The sequence below is a fragment of the Phytophthora infestans genome, genomic scaffold, assembly GCF_000142945.1.
Source record: "Phytophthora infestans T30-4 supercont1.13 genomic scaffold, whole genome shotgun sequence".
Classification (NCBI taxonomy): domain Eukaryota; phylum Oomycota; class Peronosporomycetes; order Peronosporales; family Peronosporaceae; genus Phytophthora; species Phytophthora infestans.
This window is the reverse complement of record NW_003303746.1, coordinates 2,651,075-2,673,895: the sequence shown is the minus strand read 5'-3', so window position 1 is coordinate 2,673,895 and position 22,821 is coordinate 2,651,075. Positions and strand designations below refer to the sequence as shown.

Sequence of the window (22,821 nt, the reverse complement as noted above, 5' to 3'; positions counted from 1 at the left end):
ACCGTTAGAATTATGTTGCAGTCATGAAAAGACATTAGATATAACTGCTGTCGTACCTGGGTGCTCGGGTGGTAGGACCAGACAAGGAAGGCGATCTTAATGAAGAAGTAGAAGGGGACCCAAGACAGGACGAGGTCCGTGATGGACTCAGTGAGGTTGAAGAAGGAGTAGACAACCCAGTAAGTGAGCCACTGCGTGTCGTCGGTGGTGCCTGGCGTGTTAATGGCCTTGAACGACATGTAAGCCGGGTAGATAAAGCCCACCAGGCCCACCACCAGCTCCTCGCCGCCCACAACGAACAGCAGGATGCCCGCTAGCAGCGCACCGACGCAGAAGATGTAGAACTTGTCCACACCCGTCTGCTTCTCCAGCTCCACGATCTTGTCATACCGCTCCAGCTTGGCCGAGATCTTCTCCTTGTACTCCAACAGCTTGTCCATGCTTGCTTCTTACGTGTTCTATGCTAAAAACCTGGGGTGAGTGTGTGTTTGATTTTTGGTCAAAGTCAAGTCAAATATAAAACCTCATCATCGCCGTCAGGGTGGGCGATCGAGACTCAGTGTAACCGGGTTACATGGTGTAGAGCACACAGTGGTACGAAGTATCCGGAGACTTAACAAACTCTCAGGGCATAAATTAGAGAGTTAACAAGGTCTTTCAGTATGTTGGCTGAAAGCCACACGTTATGCATTTGATTAGGTTTAACTATGCTAGATATTTAAACAGATACATTTACCCCTAGGTGGCTTGGCCGCAATAATAGTAAATAAAAGACTTCTCATTTTGAAGCATAAACGTTAAGGTATTAACTTTGACCCTGGTCTTGGGCTGTAAGTTCCTTTGGATAAAGAACTTAGTATTAGGGACTCTTTGGGTCGAGCGTCTTCCTCTTACGATAAAGCTACGGCATCCCCGCTGCACATAGTACTCGATTGTCTCACGTCGTTCGGCGTTGGGAAGGTCAATCAAATGGTGTGCACGCAGTGGAGCGGCTCCGGACAGGATGCGCTATAGGGTTCTGAAGTGTATTTTAGAAACCTGCGGCGACTGTTTTGAAGGTGAGTATGGCTGGCGCGTTAAGCTGCTGCCGTGCCTAGCCACTAACCGAATATCAATCTACGACTACGGTGTGCATTTGAACATGGCAGCTTCACCAAACAAAAAAAAGAAAATGACAAAGGCGCAGAAGCTATTCTCTCGCGAGATAGCCACAAACCATCTATGTCCTCTGTGCATCCGTCGTGCTCTGTCGCGGAGGCTCGATACTCCGCTGGAAGACCTTCCAAAGCTGCAAGTGTCCCAGAACTTTGTAGACCACTACAGTAGAACATATTTGCACAATCATGACCGCGTTGGTGAGATCCATGGGTAGGTGCATGCGAGGACATTCACTGTACATGAGGCCATCAACCAGGCGTTCACTTTCGGGTGGCAGTTGGACAGATACGGAAAAGACCGTAGTGGAGAGCGGATCGGACCAGGCCCTTTTGTTGTGGGGACCTCGACGAAGACTTTAATCATGCGTATGCACCTATTAGCTGAGAACTTCATCCTACACATCGATGCCACCAAGGCCAATCACCGCGGATATCCCGTAGTCGTCGGGGGAGTGTCTGACCGCTCACGTGGGTTCATTTGGTGGAGCTGTTCATCGTCTCGCAAGATACTCAATCCGTTTCGAGTCTGTTCTCCTTCGCTTCGCCGACAGTACTACTACGTCGCACAAAAGGAGCTTATAATCCGTTACGCTATAGCTGACGCGGACAAAACCCAGTACAATGCGCTGCATGTTATCTTCGGAAATTACCCGGGCTTTCAATTCCTAATGTGTTATTTTCATGTGATGGAAAATGTCCAGAAGCCTATTAAGGGTTGTATCGGCCTCACTGGTGAGGTCTGTGTACGATTTGCGCTTCTCTCGAAGCGAAATGAAGTTCAACGGACGGATGTTTCCTGGTATTGATGAACTAACCATTTTTACTTGGCTTCGCTCACTATAAGCGAGACCAGTGGCTCTTTAGTAGATACTGTAAGTGGCAGCGATACGTGACGCCACGTAGGTTCGCGTCGATCAACAACCCAGCTGAAATGTTCAACGCTTTGATGAAGAGAGCTTACACTCTCCGACATCGGCTTAAAATGGCCACTCTTGTACAAGAACTAGCGGCGTGTTGCCACGACCTATCTTCATCTACACGGGAATTCATCTTCGAAATAAGTGTTTCGGGATCCCTCACACGTAGAGCATCGAAATGATGAAATCCCGCCTGATTGGTGTTTGGAATGGCATTGAACCTCGGCAAGCGCATGTTGGAGGCCCCACGCTGGTGTACGAGATACCCCAGCTTGCTAAGTGGGTGAGCGTTGCGTCCTACAAGCACACCGAGGTCAACCCAGCTGTATCAGCACAAATGAGTGCTAACTACGCTCGGAAAGAGGTGGATAGTCAGACATGGGGTAACAGCCCGAACGAGGTGTGCTAGTGAGCAGAAACAAACGAAAATGTGGAGCTGAAGATGCTACTGCGCTCTAGATCGACCCACCTTGGAAGGGCCGCACTAACTTTGTAGAAACCCAGACCTCCGACGACTTTCCAGTCGCACTGGCCGACATGTTGAAGAGGCAGCGTAGGTGCTGGTATTACTGTTGAGAATGAGGAAATGGACTAAATCACGTTCAGAAAACGAGAAAATGTTTTAATGCGGTCATAATGATACAATTGTCTCCAAACTTCCTCTTCACATCAAACGTATGCGAGGATATTGCGTAATATTAATATGCACAGATACACCATGCTTTGTCTTACGTGACGATGTGTTGGGCCTCTAGAATCAAACGAAAGCGCCATTTCCGGAGCCTGAAAGTGCACTATATTTACCGAGGCTTTACTAGAGACTGGTTTGCTTACAATCGATACGTCCTCATATGTACGACCACGTCGATACATAATAGTACAGATTCAACATATGTATTGTCATCGTTCTCTCTTCCTTTTGCTTCAGGAAAACATGTAGAAGTATCAGACAAACGAAGCTAATAATATATCTCACAATACAGCTATATCAAATTAACCAGCTGTTCAGGTGAAAATGTATTAAAAGCGCTTGTTACGCCTTTGATCCAAGCTTCCATTCTGTATTCATCCTCGTTGCACTTCGAGCACCTATTACAAGCGCCTTTACACCTAGTCTTGTTCTCGTAATACACCGTATTATGTGCTCCAGTTGTCTAGTTCTGTATCACCCGTACAGCACCTTCACGCTTGTCCTGTTGTGCAGCTCAACGAGATCCGCATTCGGCTCGCCTGCATGGCTAATAAGGCGGGTTATAGCGCCCTATTTAACTGCCTCCACGTACACAAAGTGTTTCTTCGTCGACAGCGTATGAAAGAACATAGTGTATCCACTGTTATATTTGAGAGCCTGAGCAGGTTGACCAGTACGCTGCTCTTCGTATGCACATAGATCAACTGCGTATTCGTCCACAATGGCATTGACGTCTGCGGCTGTAGTAATGAGCACTCCAATCTCCACACGTCCACCGTCGAAAGGCTTCAGTGTGCTTCTCGATCTAGGGGCGTTACTGCAATTGGCGTCCGGTTGGCATGATTCCGGAGTGCAATATACGGTAAAGGCTTCGCTCGCACAATCATCCATAAAACATACTCCATTGCATCCGCAGGCTCCTAAGTATCCGACGTCCTTAAACGAATCCTATCAGGATTCAGGCACTCAGTAATATCCAATACGGCCTTAGACCAGGCGACTTCGTCAGGCTCGTAGCCAGTGTCTACAAGAGGCCCTACATAGATAAGTCGATGTATGCGAAGCTCGCATAAGCACTCGAGCACACCAGGGAGCGATAAAACCGCCTGAACCTTACGAGCCTTCAGTGAATTGTGCATGGTAGATACATGTATCACTGTTAGTAAACCCACACTTGGCCGTATGGCGACGCTTTCGTGAGCGAGAAACGCTCCACACGCCAGCGCGTTTCTTTGCTTGGTGTCGGTTTTTGGTTCGCATCCAGCGAGTAGATATAGTCTTCACGTATTTCTCAGCCTCCAATAGCATCAGTAGGAGTTTGATTGGGCGCTTGCCTATTCTCTAGCTCCTCCGCAGTATGTACAGCAGGATCCGCTCCGCTTTGTTCGAGCCTGAGCCTAAAGCGTCTTCGGTAGCAAACACAGACCGGATATCCGTACCTACAAGGTCTGAGAAAACCTTGTCGGTAAGATCAATCACAGGAGCTGTGGCACCATTCCCAGTCAGTATTGCAGCTTCCTCGATTGTAACACGTGTAATACACGAAGATTTGACAATCGCATCATGTTCTTTCGGGCTTTCGGAAGTTTTGAGAGTTCTGGACTGATTGTCAATGTTGCATTCAGCAGCTTAAATTGGGTCGTTTTCAATAGAAGCCTCGGAGCTCGGAGCTCAGTGAAAGACCCTCTGTCGCAGCTAGCATCACTGCAGCCGCAGTCAGCTCCTTACACGGGGGAGTTGCCATGGTGGGGTGTCGGACGCACCCGACCGCTAATTGGTACGACCGAAGGGTCCGCCACTTCACTTCGCTAAGATCCACGTCATTTCCGCGCACGTCTCGTTTCATCTCATAAAGTTTGTGAGGGGCAGGGCCTCTCCAGCGTCGAGGGACACCAGCAGCGCATTTCCGGAGGTACCGTCGATTGTGAGTACGAAGGCGAATCTGTGGTCGCGTGCGTCGCCGGTGACAAAGCGGCGCGAGTAATGCTCGATCACATCACCCGGGAAAAACGCAGCTCAAAGGCGCTGTGGCCTGGATGGTCAAGCGGTGGGTTCCGGGCGTTGTGAGCGATCTGCAGTCTCTGAGCCCTTTTAGGGTTGCTTTTTTAATCTTTGAAATGCGAAACGTGCGCAAAAGTAACTTTGCGTAGAGTTACTTAATCAAGGGATACGTTATCATTACTTTGAGAGCCGCAACTTCAGCGTTACTTAGTTCAAACTACTTTTAGGGTACTTTTCAAGAGTAAAAAAGGCGATGATGCGTCCGAACTTACAGGCGCTGTGCGACAAAAATGGCCACTAAGATAGGTTCGTTTCTGGGGTGTTGTATTCAAATCTTCCCGGTATTGTTGTGCTGGTCAGATTCGTTCGTGTGTTTCTATCCACGTGAGCTCACCTCAGAACAGGGACTGCGCGAACTGGGTTTATTGACAGGCTGTCACAGTTTAACCTAAACCTATTTTTTCTGTACTTGGACCAAAGCCTGAGCCACTGTTCGATGTGGAATGTACAGTATGCTGCCACCAGCGCGCTCGAGGACACTGACCGTTTGACCCCGGCAATACAAGGAAGCAACGTGAACACTCATGCGTATGAGAGCGATAAAAAACGGAGGGGTGCTAAATTTGAACACTCTATTATCCAGAATCAACGGCTCTAAAAGCTCTCAGCGCAACAGCACCGAAGCATCTTTATCTTTCGCAAGAAACAACCTTCTAATTAATTCGTTAGCAACATACGTCAGCATTTTATAGTTTACGTTTGCGGTTTTGCGCTCGTTTTCTATTCCGTTTTCCGACTCTTCACTTTCAAAGTACTTTTAGAACTGGCAGCGGAGGATCAATCTACACCACCAGCACCCTTCCTTAAAATCATGAGGCCAGTTTGATGGGCATGGGCGGGCTGGAATGGTGTTTTGCACGCAGGAGACTTCGCTTAAAAGCTGGAAGTACGCCGTCGCATTTTTTTTACATTTATTTCCGATAGTGAACGGCAACGGTCGTTAAATACGGCACTTACAGTAAGCTGATTTTCGGTGCATCGCCGAAAAGATTGAGAAAGTGCCGCATTTGAGGACGTCTACATTAGATGTCTTTAGAAAACTTACACGGTTTGGCTAGGGTTAGGAAGGTTGTCCCCGGCTCGATATCTCCTTTTTGTGGAAAAAATGTACACAGGATGAATTTACATGTATTAACAGCGATTGCTTTATTAATAGTTATTTTCCGGAAACATTGGCAGTGAGATTCTAAAAGTGTGAATATCGACACCCAAAAGATTACGGCTGACCTCTAGTAAGCAATTTTCCTGGTCGTGCTACATTAATTTGCGATTATGTGCACACACCAATTGTAGGCATCGATTCAATGCACATTTTAAATGAGCATGTCCTTTTTTCCTACCAATTTGTTTAAACTTCACAGGTTTCACTCCTGGGAAAAGGTTTCGCATGAATATAAACTTATACAAACTTGGTGTACCAAACACAATATAATTCACGTTATTCCTTCTAGGAAATGCTGGTGCTAAGCTCCTTCTTTGCATTGACCACACCGAACGTAAGTCTTGTGGTGTCGGTGCCGAGATATGATGGGACACTGGGCAAGTAGCACTATTAGAAACGCTGTGCTGCATTGAAATAAAATTTTGATATTGAATTTTGTTGTGGCTGTGTCACAAGGCTTTCCCCGTATACACGGACAATAAACACCACATCCCAGTTCTGTGCATGCACGACGTTTGGATCTGCAGTTGTTGTTGGTTATTAAATGCTGCTGTTTCCTGACTATATAAAACTGTTGGCGGGACTCCGGGGTTCCATCCAGACCCCGGGGCTCTTATAAGTAGCCGGAACGAAGCAGTACCAATTTTTGTTTTGGCTGCTGGCGTCCTAATAGAGCTCTAAAGGTATACATCTGTAGAGCTGAGATACTGCCGAACTGTGAGCATGGGTGTTTTCTGGAACGATTACGATGCCTTGGCAATGACAGTAATATCTGATATATTATTGTCCAAAATGGCAGCTAACGGCTTCTAGATGCTTTTGCATCATGGCCCAGTGTCTTCACAGCAACATCTGATATTTACTGTCCAATAGGACAGTTAATGTCTTCTGGATGCTCGTTCATGGGATGCTGGGCAAGCTAAATTATGAAAAAGTAAGTCACGAACGATTTTTTATAGGTATTGGTACATGCCCGTAATAAATAAATAATAATTCCGGATACCGACATATTTTTTGCGGGACCCCGGGGTCCCGCCAACGCTTCATATGTGCACTACAGGCAGAGGAAAGGGCGCGATGGTGGCCGTAGTTAAAGCGAAGAGGACCGATCATCTATATTTTTGTTGTATTTGTCTCGTCTACATATTGTTTGCTGTGATGCTGTGTAGGTCTGTAGTTGTGGCGCTCTGGTCACCAGACAAGCGTGAAGGTTATTTATTACGCATCAGGTGGCCCACCACTGGTGGCTGACAAGACGGTCAGTTTTTTCCACAGTTTTTCTTGTGCTTTGCATATATTTTGGCTAAACGGATAAAAACAACTATCTGTAATTGCAAGGGCTAGGTATAACAAACTAAGAATTAGCAGGTGACAACCAGATAGATATCACGGCGTGATTCACGCCTCCGTAAATATAACCAATCAAAAGCTCAGACACAAAAGAAGGGTTCGTTTTGAAAATTCGGAGTAGATTCGGCTTTTAAGTCTCACTCTTAAACAATTCAACTCCACTATGGCGGTGAATCCTCTGCCATCCAGCAGTTTGCGGCAAAACCGACGCGATCGTCAGTGTAGATTTTGACTAGCGACGAAAAGCCATGTATTCCGTTGATATGAAGTGGCGTGGCGTAGTTCTACTGTACGTCTATAACATTGACGTTGCTACAGTTGCCTCTGTTTTAGGTGTTTCAGAGCGCAGCTTAAGTCGTTGGTATCACGACTTTAAACGGACTGGGAACGTATAAGCCGATAAAACAAGAAACCGATTGTCAAGGTGGCCGGATCATGTGTGCTCATTTGTGCGAGAGTATGTCAACGCCCACCCCTGTTTCTACTTTGAAGAGCTTCGAAAGGAGCTACAACTTCAATTCGGAGCTTCTATAAGCCTGACAGATTCAACATTTTGCCGTTCGATCTGGGATTAAGGCGCAAGGTCCTGACAAAACGTGCGAAGGAGAGTGTCCCTAGAGACCGACAAGAATATCTGCTACAAGTGTCAGTATAATCTTCATCTTGGTGCAGACTTGTAGCTGCACTTGAGTCTGACTCACTTTCAGTTTCGCTTGGTCGCCAACAAACACAACTCCGCGCTTTAGTTGACTCGCAATGCCGTACATTCCCCGACACGCCTCCATACTCCTCTTCGTGGTTTTCGCTGTCGCGTGAACGCAAAACTGCTTCACCCATGCTGCATCTGCCGTTACGGGCACGCCTCCAGGCTTCGCAACCGAAACTACGGGTGGTGGCAATGGTATCCCACAACAATCAAAGAACTCGCTTCGTATCTTGGCGACAATCAACCTCGCGTCGTCGTCCTGAAACAACAATTTAACTTTATCAAGACTGAGGGATCAACTACGGAAAAAGGGTGCCGTCCCAAGAACAACCTCGACTGCATCGCCAAAAAGAACGGCTTCCAAGGGCAAGACGCCATCCAGCCAAGCTTCAGCAAGTGTGACGGCTCTACTGTTAATGTGACGTACGACAAGGCAGCCATCACCCCTCTCATTATTGGCAGTAACAAGACTCTGGTGGGCGAGGGTACCAAGGGTGTCCTGAACGGCAAGGGGGTCATGGTTACAGGCAGCAACGTCATCGTCCAGAACATCCACATCACCAACTTGAACCCGCACGTGGTGTGGGGCGGTGACGCTATCACCATCAGAGGAAACGGTAACACCGCACCGAAAGGTATTTGGATCGACCACGTGAAGGTCTCCAGTGTCGGCCGTCAGATGGTGGTCATCAACTTCTCCGGTGCCACTGGGGTTACGATCAGTAATTCAGACTTCGATGGCACTACCAAGTACTCGTCATCGTGCGACGGCCGCCACTACTGGGGCTTCTTGATCCTCGGTAAGCAGACGGAGATGAGTTTGCTGGGGAACTACATGCACAAGATGTCGGGTCGGTTCCCGAAAATCGAAGGTCACGACGGTGAGGTGTCTGTTATTCACGCCGCCAACAACTTCTTTTACGACGGTACAGGTCACGCCTTCGACGTGGCCACTGGCGAATTTGTTCTTGCGGAGGGTAACTATTTCGACTCGGTGAGCACCCCGAACCAACCTGATCCGAAAGGAAGCATTTTCATCCCAAGTGCTGCTGGTGACTGCCAAGCGAGTATCGGTCGTCCGTGCCAGCCGAACGTACTTACCAAAAGTGGCACGTTTGTCAGTAACTCGAATGATGCGGTGACCAAGAAGATCAGCAACTTGAAGAGCCGTATCGGTAGCACCAAGGTGGTCTTCGCAGCTAGGTTCTCGACAGCCACCAAAAACTTCGGCGTCGGAGCTCTTAAAAGCGACAGTGTTGTACAAGTGAGTGTCAAGATGAGTGCGGCAGCTACTGTAAGCGCCCCGAACAATGACAACACCGCTCAAAGAAGTGTCAAGGAACCGACCAGGGTGAAATAGCGGTAAGTGTTTAGCCCCTGAGGAAACGCTTGATGCCATTGAAGAACCAGTTTCTGTTGTTGCTGAGTGTAGTGGTGGGAACGAGACAAATAGAGAATCTGTGTCAGAATATGAAGTGCTCGATATTACCATTTATTGTTGCTACCGCGAGCAGCGATGCCATGAGTATATGAGTAGGATTAATTATTAACGGGATGGGACTGAGCATTACAAGGGTAAAAACTATGGATCTTGAGCTTAGGGAGCTCGAGGTTAACAAATAATTTTTAAAATAGACGGCGTCATTCAAAATGATACTTACGACGAATCGCGATTTAAGCACTCTAACCGAAAGCGGGGCGTCTCCTCCATCGCTTAAGCACTTTAAAGCTAAGGAAGGCTTAAAACTGAAGAAGTTGTGGTCGCCCAAAAAAACTATCTTGATTCGCGGGTCCAAATGACGATGCATATAGGAGTGTTGTGAGCTCAATATTCTTTTAATTTCTGAGATTCAAGTGTTATTTTAAAGCCTTTGTTAAAAGCAATTGAAATAGGGTAGTTTTACAGTTTTTTCGATGGAAGTTTACACCAAATGTCGCAGCTCCGACTAAGTACGAAATTTAATTGGTCAACCTTAGCTCTAAAACGCTGGTAAGTATCCTTTTTGCTTGAAGCTCAGCAAAATTAATTAAAAAAGCTCTCTAAGGGCCGTTCTTAGCCGATTTCTTGCAAGTGGATGAGAGTTAAGGTGGATGGTACCTTTTGTGCTTGATTCGGCTAAGAACAAACTTAAAACTAGTGGATGGCCTTAGTGGCTAAGGTTGAAGGAGGGGTGGTTGACATCTAATATTAGCCTATAACTGCGATGTATCACTTTGATCGCTTTGCATTTGTTCTCTTCCACTATCGCAACTAAATGCGCACACCCAGCGAGATCATAGCGATCACTCGTCGTCTTCGCGATCGAGCCAACGTCCAAACGATACTGCTGCTGTTCGTTCTATTGCAAGCACGAACACGGAACTCGCGCTACTCGCGTCATCGCATCGATGTTGATCTCGAAATTGAGATGCTGTTGAATAAAAACATGTTCGAGCGAACCTTTCGAATGACTGCCGACAGTTTTTCGTACCTGTTGGGGATCTTAACACCAAATATTGAGGTTAATAGACAGCAATCTCCCAACTCGAGCGGGGAAGAACCAATATCGCCTCCACTTATGCTCATGACTACACTGCGTTATTTAGCTGGTGGTTCGTATCTTGATATTCGCCGTACTGTGGGAATTAGTGGATCTTCTTACTACCGCGTCATTAACGAGACAATATTCGCGATTCTCGGTCTACGAGAATTGAAAATCGTATTTCCTGATTCTGAATCGGACAGAGAGGTTGTGATGAACGACTTTAAGGCTATCAGCTCCAGTGGAATAATAAGCGGTTGTGTCGGCTGCGTAGACGGATGGCTATGTGTTATTAAGGCGCCTTCAGCTGAAGACGCTGGAGACGTAGGAACTGGACGCTATTATAGTGGACACTATGCATGTCCTGGTATCAATGTGCAGGCCGTGTGCGATGCGCATTGTCGCTTCATATCTGTGGATGCCAGCTATCCAGGAAGTACAAATGATGCACGTGCTTTTCGTGGGACTGGTGTGGCGAGAAGTCTCAGCTCATTTCCTACAGGAATGTATATCATCGGCGACAATGCGTATCCTGTGAGTGAGCATTTGATCACGCCATTTACACGCAGCCAAATTGTTGACGAGTACCACGACTCATTCAATTTCCATGCTAGTCAAATACGAATCAGAATTGAAATGGCTTTTGGTCTTTTGACTACAAAATGACGGGTATTTCAATCTCCTATCTCACGGAACCTTTTAAATGCTACCACTACAATTTACACAGCTATGGTGCTGCATAACTACGTGATTAACAGACGTATAATATCTGATGCCGACTATTGTTTATTTGACGAGTCGATTCAACCCATTTGCGTCTCGCAAGGAGTGCAAAGATTAAATGACGTTGCCAATCTCATGGGTTACATGTCAAGTGATCTTGTTGTTGAAGAGGGTAACAGCTACATGAGAGACTATATTGTTCAGCACCTTCGCGCTAATAACACTGTTCGGCCTCAGTACAACATTTCACGCAATCGGAGTGTAAACAACTAAATAGAAATACTGATCTTGACACACTTTATTTGTTATTTTCTTATAAGAGCCTTCTTCTTTGCCCGAACGTGTTCAATGTCTTCGTTTACCTCCATAAGGTCGTCATGAGTAAAAATTCCCTCTGAAGCACGAAGAATCCGCTCTCTAAGCTCCATGAGCGAATACAAAGAGCTCATCAGCTGTGCCAGGCGACAGTCTAGCTCAAGCGCCTGAGCCGAGGCGTTATTGGCTTGCATTGTCGTAAGAATATTGCTCAAATTGATCTCTTTCACTTTTGACTTCCCTTTCTTCGAGCGAGTACGTTGTTTTTTTGATTGACGAGATCCTCCAACCTCGTCGTCGTCGCTGTCACTACCTCCCTCCATGGTATGTAAACGAGCACGTTTTGGCAGTTTCCTTCTACGGACTCCAACCTACCAGGTTTCTCACGCATCCACTCATACATGTACAGGACGTCGATTTTTCCGGAGCAGAAAGAAAAAAAATCATTGTCGTGCACGCCTGAAATTTGAGAGTTCACCACAGCAGTAGCATAACGACCAGTAATATCCTTCCACATATCTCGTAATTTTATAGCTTCGTGAGGAACGGTGAACTCAGGCTTGCATTTTTCGAATACTGCCAGATGTGAAACAAGCTTGCTGAATTCTGGACGCGAACTCAAGTACGCTGAGTGAAAACGTCCAAAATGTTTTTTTTCTTGAGTCATGTTTGTCTCAAACTCGGCCCTGGTTGCTCTAGCGTCAATTTCATGAAGCCGGTGTGCAAATAAGTCCGAAGCATGACATATAAAAGCCGTAGCATGCAGTGGCGAGTACGACGTTTGTTACCCACTACACCGCGTTTAGCCGGACCTTCCTCCACACCTAGACGTTGCATCTCGCTGAACGCGCGCTTCTGTTGCATTAATAACGCAACATATCCTGTCTTGTGGTCGTTGGCGTCCGGGCCCTTTTTTCACGATACGTAGCTGCCGAATATAACACTCTGTGCGAAGTTGTTTAGCTCCAAATGCCATCAGACACGATTCGGCTTCCTCTAGATTCATGGTGCCGTTGTACATGACATCACCAATAGTCGATGCAGTCGCGGGAATGCCGCCGTCAGATGTAGCGGTAGTTGGAGGTGCCGTAGGTGAAGGCAAACGAGGAGACATAACGGAGGAGGAGGACATGGTGATAGATTGACAGGGGACCGTTGGTTGCTGATGTGGACTGAGTGCTTCAGGAGACTTGATGGAATGAGCTGTATAAACTCCAGCCAAAGGTGTCGTTCTATCCCGTCAGGTATGTCTCTCCTCCCGTCCACCTTCCGTCCACGGCCACCAACCCTAATTTCACACAGTGGACGTGGATCAAACGGACCATACGGCGTCCACTGCCATATGGATCCAAGTGAAATGGTTGGGCCATGGAAGCATAATCCACCGTTATTTTTTGGCTAAGAACGGCCCTAACACCAACTTAGACTGTAAGTAAAATAAACTCCGCTTTCACTTATCGAATCGAACCTTTTTTTATTTGCTAAACCTTATTTTCATTGAAAGTAACTTAAAAGAAACGCGCTTGCTGAAACTGCTTTTATTAAAAGAGGACTTTATTTGCTGGAATAAGTCAGGCTTCGAATAAGAATTTCTTCGTCCAGGGAATATCGATCGGTAATCTATCCGTCATTTATTCAGATTTTCTCTAGATACTTGTTATTTCAAGCCTTGCGTTATTCTACAAACTTTAATGACACAAATTGGCCTTTGTCTTACACAAACTGAAATTTCGTTTTTTTATTTTATCCTCCCACAGAAAACGTGAGTCGTTACCAGACAGGGAGCGGAATTTGTATCACAATGATCCTGTTCGTCCTGATGCTGAGACTGTACTCGTGGTAAAATAAGGTTTCTTCTGGAACTGTACCATTTTATTGTTTGTTTGCTAGCGCAACTACATACTAAAAATTAACTATTCTAACAACCGTCCTTGTCACAACTATCTCGTTACGAGTTGAAACGAGAGTACTGAAACAATTGGTCATGCGTTTACTCTCGTACGATCTAATGTATTCTACATGAAGAAGAGACCAAGTAAAAGAATTCAATGTTTTCAGATACTATACTGATCTTCCATTACGGCACAAAATAATTAGAAATTATCACTTGTTTTTCAAGAAATAATTGACATTCTTAAAAAAAATAGAAAATGGCCCACAGTTTTTTTTTTTCGATCACAAAGTCGTCGATGAGTAAGCTTTTTTTTCTTTGTTTAGAAAATACAACGCAGCTGACGAAGTGCCGACGATGACGGGCACAGCTTATGTCAGGCCCTGACCTAGATTGTGCCCGTCATCGTCGTCGTCGGTTGCGTTGCATCAATATGCATTTTTAAAGACATGCGCATTTTCTTGAGCAATCGGTGAGAGTCTCACGTGACGGTCACGTAAACGGTGTAAGTGGTACTGCACCAATAGTTCAGTAGTACTTACGCAGGATTCTAGCGTAAAACATTTGGCGAGTCGCCCCACATTTAAATCCAAGCGCACATAATAACTTTGAATGGCCCAATTTATTATAGATATTTTAGACGGCATGCTTGCCTAGGTTCAAGAGTCCAAGTGCTGTATTGCGTAAGAACAGCATCAGGTTCTTTTCATTAGTGTTTGCTTCTACGTCGGCGGGCTGCGAGCTGCCTTGAGCAGTCGTTGCGTCTTGGTCACGGCCAGGACTGCACCCACACCGGCACGAAATTTACTGCGTGCAGTCAGGCGCCTAGCCTCTTTCAAGTTCTTGCCCACTGACAGCACTGGAGCATCGTCATCCTCTTCCTTAATGTCATTAAACCACGGGTGATCCAGCACTTCCTGAGCCGTCAAACGTTTCGACGGCTGGACCACGAGCATCTTGCAAATCAGGTCCTTGGCCTGCTGCGAGACACCGTCGAAATACGGCGCCACAAACTCGAAGTCGCCGTTGAGAATCTGCCCAAAACACACATTCCCGTCAGTCTTTTTACTGTATCAGGTCGTTGCAAATTGCATCAGAGGACCCACTTTTCGCATCTCCTCAACTTGATTCTCATCGTAGAACGGAGGGAAACCACACAACAGAATGTAGGCGATGACCCCGAGACTCCAGATGTCGCACTTGCTGTCGTACGGCAACTTGCGGACGATCGCCGGTGCGTAGTAACCTGGTGTACCGCACATCGTAGACATGTTTGTCTCCTCTGTGACGAGTTTGGCAAACCCGAAATCGGCAATTTTGATCACGGCGCTGTCAGTCTCATCCGCGTACAGCAGGTTTTCAGGTTTCAGGTCGCGGTGGGTCACACCTTTGGCGTGGCAGTATCGCAGCACTTTTGCCACGACTTTCATGACTTTTTTTGCTTCTCCTTCGGTGTAGTATTCCTTGGCGATGATGCGATCGAAGAGCTCTCCGCCTTCGGCGTACTCCATCACCAAGAAGCACATGGGGCCGTCGCCGTCAAACACGTCGCACAACTTGATAATGTTTGGATGCTTCAGCTGGTAAAAAGGCAAAATTAAAATTTAGTACTGTTAAAAAATCTTCGGCAACTTAAAACCACGCGCGTACGTCTTTGAGGATCTCGATCTCCTGCTCCAAGTTGCTGCGGTCCTTTGGATTCAGTGCCGCCTTGTTGATACACTTGACAGCAAACCGCTCCCCTGTCTTCCGGTCGGTGCACTCCTTCACAACGGAAAAGTTGCCTGTTGATGTGGCAAGAACGCAGTTAAGCTTTAAAGATATTGGACATGTGGCAAAATGTGCCACAACACCTTCGCCAATGACACGGCCAATGCGGTACTTTTCATTGAAACCGGCAGGGACTTGGTCGGTCATGTCGTCTGCGCGAAATTTACACTGAGTGGTCCTAGACGTGCCGTTAACTAGGCTACCAAGAGTGCGAGGACCGACGAGTGCGTCTACGAGACAATCGCCTTGGGAGGGCCTAAAAATATCATGAAAATGCACAAAACAATCCTGTCAAAACCGATTACTCGAAAAGTTGGCAGAGTGTAGCCATATTTTGATAGCGAATGACAATGTCAACTTCAACAAATATGTGCAGGCGCTGCCCTTGGCGACTCTCTTTTTACTTCCTGCTAATCGATGGCTTGGAACGTCAGCACCACTGGCTTGGAAACGTTGCGTAAGTGCATGGTCGATCGCTCGAAGCCCAGCTGACGGACGTCCTTGTCCCCGATCTTGATGAGGATATCGCCCACGGCCACACGCCGTAGACCAGCACACGTGCTCTTGCCGGTGCGTTTGGTAATGAGGACTACAGATCCCTGTTTCGACTGCGCTTCGCGCACAGTAAAGCCGAACGGCCCATCCGTCCACTGGATCTGGTAGTACGCGTTGGAATCGATCTCAAAGAACTCCTCTTCCTCCATGGGAGGAGCAGCCTGGGGCTGCTGATACGATTGCTGGAACGACGACTGTTGGTAGAGCTGCTGTTGCGGCGGTGATTGCTGGAACGATTGCTGTTGCTGCAATGGCGCCGAGTGATACGGCGAGTGTGACTGATATCCATTGTCTCCGTAGCTCTGGCCTGACGAGGTTTGACCAAACGTCAAGTCCTCAGCCGTTTGCACAGACTGTTGAGACTGGTTTTGGTACTTACTCGAGTGTTGGTGGCGCGACATGGTGAAGGAACTGTTGCTGCGTGCACTCCGGTATCCAAGCAGCCCAGGAGAATCGTGTTCGCTGGCTGCAGAGTTGCTACGCGCTGAAGAGTGGCTTTGTACTGGTGCAGCTGCGTTGCTGACAGAGCGCATGGGTGACGACGCTCGCTGAGGTGTGGCAAGACTCATTGCTGCCATTGGCGCAATGGGCAACGACGCACTCTCCGTTAGTTTCGGAGGTGATTTTGCCTTTGCTCTGTTCGCAGGAGGCCGACGGAATCGGATCACTGCAGGCTTAGGTACGTTCATAATGTACTGCATCGTCTCGTGGAAGCCGTACTCCTGGGCCGATCTGTTGTTGACGAGAATAATCTCGTCGTTCTCTTGCACTTGTGCAAGCTGCTTTGACGTTCCCTTGCATGTAAAGGACCGAACATAAGGCAACCCTTCCGCTGAGGTGCCTACCACTAGTCCGAGTGACCCGTAGTCCCACAAAAAGTCGTACTCTCCTTCTCCCAGCTCTGGCAACTCCATCTGCAGCTCCTCTGCCAGAGGCTTCCTGAACCGCAGCGTAATAGGCTTGGGCAACTCCTTGATAATGTTGATAATGGCCGAGATCGAGTGGTCGCACGTTGGTGTCTGGTTCACGTACACCAGCTCATCTCCGATGTTCACGTCTCTCTCGAGCGCTGGACTGTCCGCCTTGCCCGTGAATCTCTTAACCAGCGGCAATTTACTCTTCGGGTCGGTTGTCAACACGATTCCTAGCGGTCCAGACTCCCATAAGTACGTGTACTCGTTGGGGGCGAGGTCTGGTAAGTCTTTTGCGGCCGCACCGTAGGGCGATAGCTGCAACGTCAGTCGCACGGGCTTCTGTACGGAGCGCAGCAGCTTGGTGGCGTTGCCAGCGCCCAGATGGTAGACCTTCTCTTCTCCGATGGCAATCAGCATGTCACCTGGCACAACATCCTGCAGTCCGGCGGTGGCGCTGCTAGCCGTGCGGCGAGCGAGGCATAGGACAGTGCCTCGGTCCGATTGCACGGGTGTCACAGTGAAGCCGAAGGCCGCGCCGTCCGCCCACTCGACAACATACATCTTGCGCTCATCTAGACGCACATCCACGCCCGTCCGCGCTGTCTGCAGCGCGTCTGCAGAGTCGGCCATGGTGCGGTCTGGACGCGGCGATCTCAATAGTGGCGTAACGCGACTTAAGTAGGCGGTGCGCAAAACTGCAAGCAGACTGATCTCCTTGCAAATTTAATTTTGATGTTCAGCACCTTTTACCTAAATTTGTAAGGCAGTCTACTTGCGATATTAAGTTTACTTTTGAAACAGATGGCAAAATTTACTCTATACTCTGGATTTGTTGACGGTACTTCCCCAATGAAAGTCTGTAAGAAAACAACTGAGCAACACACAACGCCAGTGAAAGAAACAGAGCCATACGGACGCAACGCTGCTCGCGACGGGTTCAATTATATAGGGCTAAATGGAGCGTCGTTGGTGGCGGGGAGAGCTCGAGGGCCACCGAAAAGGCGAAAGTCTTTTGTTGCACCCTTCTCTGCTTCGTCGTCCACTCGCATCGGAATGGCGATCATGACCGCGTGCCTGTTGCAATCCCTCCCTGGAGTTCAGCTGCCCGAAGTGTTGCTTTTGGTTCCTTCAGTAATAAAGATTCTTTTTCGAACCAGTGGATTAATCTATAAATAGAAAATGGAGTGCTGTGCTGTTGCCGACGGCAACTAACCACACTTTAATTATCCATTTCTAATGAAGAGGCTTCTTAGTAAGAATCTTACGAATGACAATCCACCGTCATTGTTTGATCGAAATTTGAATGGAGCACAAGCTTCCGTCGCAGACACACAACTGCTGCAGCATTGAAGTGTGCCAAAGACCCGAGGTATTTCGAGCTACATGTACTTAGCTGTAGCTACACACTTTATTCAATGAGCTGTCAAAATGTAAATGGTGGCCAAAATATGAATCAGATCTTAGAGCGGCGGGTATGCTGTTTTACAATATTTTCTAAAAAATCAAAAATTACAATAACTTGCAACCGCTCAAAATCCGATTGAAAATGGCGGCGATAGTGCTTGCGTGGCTCGTGGTGCTGAGCGCGACCGTGCTGACGCTCGAGATACAACGTCGACTCCTACTTGCGCGCATGCTAGGTGCCCTGGTGATGCTTCTCGGCTGGAGCTTCCTGCTTACGTCCGAACTGCAGCTCAAGGCCGTATGCTGCTCTGTCGTGTACCACGGACTAGCGGAGGGTCTGCGTCAGTGGCAGCGAAATTTTCCGTGCGTGTTTGAGCGCCGTAAGGACCGCAAAGTGGTTCTCTGGTTGTTGTTCTGGGCACGTGTCTTCATCTGGGGCGCCACGCTGGGCGGTATTGCCGTATTTACTCTGCTAACCAGATCTCACGAGTCGACCACGACGTCTACATCCTATTGGCGAGAGGCTGGAGCTCTAGCCTTTTACTACGAGGTGGTGGAAGTGCTAGCGATGCTCTATTTTGCAGACGAAGAGTTGCCTTATTTGTGGCACAAACGCGTTGGTCACTGGCTCGGTGCTTCACTCGTGGGGTTCCTGGAGAGCTCAGGACGACTGGACGCCATGTTACGAGGACCTTTGTTAGCGGGCATGTCGCCATTGGCTCTTGTTGGTGTGTTGTTCATGGTCATGTGGCTGTCCATCGAGATCCCGTGGGATCGCATTGCGGAGGCGAGCGGTCCGAGTTTAGCTGACGAGGATCCATTCGACAAAGTGGAGCATCCAGGACAGAACGACGTGGACGAGAGGTTTGAGAGCTCAAGGACAAGTCGCAGGCGAGAACTGTTTGTAGAGACAAACAGAGACAACGGATTCTACTTCCGACCTTGAAGAAATGTGCAAAATACTGGCAGATAGGCGTAGTATACTACAGAACCAGAAGTAGAAGGAAAAGCAGTAGCTGACGAACTTAATATTTATTCTCATTTATGCCAACTTCGTGCTGAGCTGCATCGATTTCTTGTCGGTCGGGCACTTAGTGGCGGTAATCGAATAGAGTCCGGGAAGAAATCTTCTGTAGCCTCCAACTTGGTCGCCGTCGTGGGCGCTGTAGCAATACGTCGCAGTCTCAGAGGCGAGGTTGAGGGGTTCTCTGGACCGTTTCCAGTCTTCAGATCACGCATTCGCGGCAGTCGTTTGGTCGCAGCAGATGCACCACGCGAAGCATTCGTAGGCGTACTGGGCATCAGTGAGTCCTGGTTGGTCGGCAGTGGTGAGCTTGGCTTCGTTATCGGCTCCAGAGCCCTAAGTGGTAAACGATATTAGTAAGTGTGAAGCGATATCGCAGCGAGTTCTTATCGTACCTTAGTGTGCGGCTGCCTCGCAAGATGGCCAGTGATCTTGTGCTAGGGGACCCCAACGCGTCCTCTCGGATGTATTGAGATGCTAGTGATGGAGCTGTTCTCTTGTCTTCGTCGTATGATGCTGAGCGCAGCTTCAAGGTGGAGGGTATGACTCTTGTCGGGCTCTCCATGTGCGACAGTGTTGAGGAATCCTCATGCGGCTCAGGCTCCGGAACCGATTCTTTCCCCCTTAAAATTGCCATCTTTGGTGTCGACGGAAGTGAATGAGAGCCCTGCTGGTTACCTTCCCGTGTGGCGTTACAGACTTGTTCATGTGCTAAACGCTTGAGGCGGTGCTTCGAGCTATTTGCTTTCGCTTTGCCTTCATTGCTAACACGTATGAAGGGATGAGCGAGGAGCTGTGTGAGCGTTGCGCGATGCTCTGGATTCCGCTGGAGACAGAGCATGAGGAACGAGGCGGTCTACGCAACCAGCAATTAGTCAGTACGTCAACTAAGCTTCAACTTGGCAAGATAGAGCAGCAACGAGGGCATACCTCTGCTGGGACGTCTGCTGGGATAGTTGGCGTGATGTCACTGGACACGATTTGATACATTGCAGTGAGTGGGTTGCTGAACTGCTGCCACGGGGAATGGCCAGTGATCATCTCAAGCACCGCACAGCCAAGACTCCATATATCAGCACGGAACCAGCGTTCGTGGTTGCCATCGTCCTCCATGTTTTGCTGGCGGATCACCTCGGGTGCCATCCAGTGAGGGGTACCTTTGAGTCCTCCAACAAGTGACGCGCAGCCGACGAGTTTGAAAGTCCCGAAGTCCCCAAGCTTCACGTCTGCACACGCACCATCGTCCGGTGCACCCTTGGGTGCGGTGAGGAGGATGTTAGCGCACTTGATGTCACGATGTGCGATGCCGTTCTGGTGCAAATAGTGCAGAGCTTCACATAGTTGACGAGTGAAGCGTTTGACTAGCGCCGGTGGCAAGGCACCGGAGCGGGACAGACGCGAACTTAATGAACCTCCAGCTGCGTACTCCATATATATCCGCAGTTCGCTCTGTTTCTTCTCAGTGGCTTGCAGATAGCGCACCAAGTGTCGGTGTCGCAACCGCTTCATTGTCTTGACCTCTCTCTTGACGGCCTCCACAGCGGGAGGTGGCAACTCTCTCGTCCAGATAACCTTCACCGCCACCTCTCGGCCGGTATTGATCTCTACGTAGCGGTAGATGGAGCCTTGCGCACTGCAGACACGCAGCCAGCAACAAGACTTCGTCAGAACTATCCCAGCCATGCATCGTCTTACAATACAGCATACCCTTGTCCGATCTTCTCCTTGCGCACCCATTTCTTGGTTTTGATCTCTGGACTGTTAATGCTTGTGCTCAAAGGACTCTTAGCGTTTGGCGTTGGTGAAACAACTCCAGAAGCGCAGCTATTGCTACTGCTACTGGTGGGAGAGTGATCTGGCGATGGTGGAAACATGAGCGAGTACTCATCTTGAGGAAAGTCAAGCGCTAGGTCTCCGCTACCACTGCAGCTCGACAGCGCGTCTTTCATGTTGACAGATGAGCTCGAGGCAGCAGACCAGCGACGTAACTAACACGCAACACTTGCAACACGGTTGTTGTGAAGCTACAAAAGTTCATTCCTAAAGGCTAAATATATCATTCCACATCTTCCCATGCTGCAACAGCACACCGAGTCTTGTCCGATACTTCGAAGAATGATTTTTGAGTTGCTTGTCAGATGTACCGCACACGACCTTTCGTGGACTCAGATTGAATCAGATCTTTTCTGAGCCAATCACAGCAAAAACAAATACCTCTTTACAAGAGCTGACAAAATGTTTGCCATTGTAAAGGAATCTAATAATTGCTTAAGAGTCTGTGGTCCTCATTGGCAGAGCAGACCAGCGATCATGGCCAAGGTACGGTGCTAAATGCTTCGACTCAGCAGCGTACGCGTGCAGGAAAGTGGCTCCGTTGGTATCTGTACGATACGCTGCGATTACTCGTTTTAATGACGTCACCTTCGCTCGAATGCACCCTGAACCCGCCGCGCCATCGCCCTGCACAAAATGTGATCAACAGCAAGGAACTGACCGAGTGTTTCGATGCAACTTCTCACAGGGAAAAGCCAAAAATGTGGTGATCAAGATGCTGAGTGCGGCAGGCACTGGGTAAGCTCAATTTCAAGCTCTCTCGAGACATCAGATTGCCTGCTGACCCTCTTTTGCTTACAGCTTCTTCTACACCACGACAAAGAACCCGCGCAACGTCACTAGGAAGCTCTCGCTCCGCAAGGTACAGCTCAACCTGAGGACTATTATGAAGTTTTGCTAGCTAATTAATTCCTTTTACCGCAGTACGACCCGATTGTCCGACAGCACGTGATTTTTAACGAGACCAAGATCAAGAAGGGATAAGCGTCGGCATATCTCGCGTACTGGTTTCGAGTATCAACGCTTTAGGCGAACGCGCGCGTCTATTACGGTCGCATTTAGAGATTGGACCTTTGTGTGTGGGTCGCTTAACGGCAATACGCATCCTTCGCTTGTGACACTGACTTGCTATAGCTCACTTCTTTGGGTTTCGTCTACAAAAGTCGTCGCCCTTTGATCATAAATGAATGACTTGCGTCTGACGCAACGACGACGTCAGCGCCATCGACAACAGGAGGTTCTACACGATCAGGGGCGTCTACGATAATCAGATCGAGCGGAGCTGCTGGCTCGGGTTTCTCGTTGAAAAACTCGTGCTCAAGTGCCTCGCGCACCGAGATACGCTTCTTCGGGTTTAGCTGCAGCATTCGAGACAACAGATTTTAACTGCGTAACGATGGCAGAGGTAGACAGAAGCGGGAAAAATGGGACAGAAGATGCGGGGGCGAGGACACTACGTCTGTTCTTGCAGGACAACGCGCTAGTGGACACAGGAGAAAGCAACATGCCAGAGGCAATAACGGACATCGAGGTGGACACGTACGCCCGAACACACCACACATACGCTTATACTACAGCGGACGGATTGAAGAGAACTTCGCGCTTAGACAGATGGTACATCAGTGGACACGAATGGAAACAAGTACGTGGAGTAACCACGGATGAGAGTATATGCGACTCTGATCACAGGGGAGTCTTGCTGGAGATGCACTATCCAAACGGAGCAGTCAGGGTCAAAAAGAGGGAGACAGTATATCCCCCACCGATGTACGTGCAGGCGGCAACAAAAGACATGATAGAGAAGAGATTAACGAACTGGGGGGCCG

General features: G+C 48.3%; 7 protein-coding genes across 7 annotated transcripts; 2 read left to right on the top strand and 5 right to left on the bottom strand.

Moving 5' to 3' along the window:
• Positions 1–219: 219 nt before the first annotated feature.
• On the bottom strand, positions 220–440 carry PITG_08554 (uncharacterized protein; the record flags this gene model as incomplete). Its single annotated transcript, XM_002903874.1, has 2 exons — positions 220–227; positions 326–440. 2 exons carry the CDS (start codon positions 438–440, stop codon positions 220–222), a joined length of 123 nt encoding a protein of 40 aa, XP_002903920.1.
• Positions 441–14,098: 13,658 nt separating this feature from the next.
• Positions 14,099–15,499, bottom strand: PITG_08553 (calcium/calmodulin dependent protein kinase, putative; the record flags this gene model as incomplete). The annotated part of the gene is made up of 4 exons (XM_002903873.1): positions 14,099–14,529; positions 14,602–15,075; positions 15,146–15,279; positions 15,349–15,499. The coding sequence occupies 4 exons, from the start codon at positions 15,410–15,412 to the stop codon at positions 14,218–14,220; spliced, it is 984 nt and encodes a 327-aa protein (XP_002903919.1).
• A 79-nt stretch (positions 15,500–15,578) lies between these two features.
• Positions 15,579–17,673, bottom strand: PITG_08552 (uncharacterized protein; the record flags this gene model as incomplete). Its single annotated transcript, XM_002903872.1, has 1 exon — positions 15,579–17,673. One exon carries the CDS (start codon positions 17,362–17,364, stop codon positions 15,676–15,678), a length of 1,689 nt encoding a protein of 562 aa, XP_002903918.1.
• A 2-nt stretch (positions 17,674–17,675) lies between these two features.
• On the bottom strand, positions 17,676–17,798 carry PITG_08551 (uncharacterized protein; the record flags this gene model as incomplete). The annotated part of the gene is made up of 1 exon (XM_002903871.1): positions 17,676–17,798. One exon carries the CDS (start codon positions 17,796–17,798, stop codon positions 17,676–17,678), a length of 123 nt encoding a protein of 40 aa, XP_002903917.1.
• A 482-nt stretch (positions 17,799–18,280) lies between these two features.
• Positions 18,281–19,084, top strand: PITG_08550 (uncharacterized protein; the record flags this gene model as incomplete). Its single annotated transcript, XM_002903870.1, has 2 exons — positions 18,281–18,967; positions 19,010–19,084. The coding sequence occupies 2 exons, from the start codon at positions 18,281–18,283 to the stop codon at positions 19,082–19,084; spliced, it is 762 nt and encodes a 253-aa protein (XP_002903916.1).
• Positions 19,085–19,632: 548 nt separating this feature from the next.
• On the bottom strand, positions 19,633–21,111 carry PITG_08549 (mitogen-activated protein kinase kinase kinase, putative; the record flags this gene model as incomplete). Its single annotated transcript, XM_002903869.1, has 4 exons — positions 19,633–19,785; positions 19,863–20,018; positions 20,093–20,795; positions 20,870–21,111. The coding sequence occupies 4 exons, from the start codon at positions 21,109–21,111 to the stop codon at positions 19,759–19,761; spliced, it is 1,128 nt and encodes a 375-aa protein (XP_002903915.1).
• Positions 21,112–21,387: 276 nt separating this feature from the next.
• PITG_08548 (uncharacterized protein) lies at positions 21,388–22,119 on the top strand (the record flags this gene model as incomplete). Its single annotated transcript, XM_002903868.1, has 4 exons — positions 21,388–21,481; positions 21,684–21,733; positions 21,797–21,857; positions 21,920–22,119. 4 exons carry the CDS (start codon positions 21,473–21,475, stop codon positions 21,977–21,979), a joined length of 180 nt encoding a protein of 59 aa, XP_002903914.1.
• Positions 22,120–22,821: the final 702 nt, after the last annotated feature.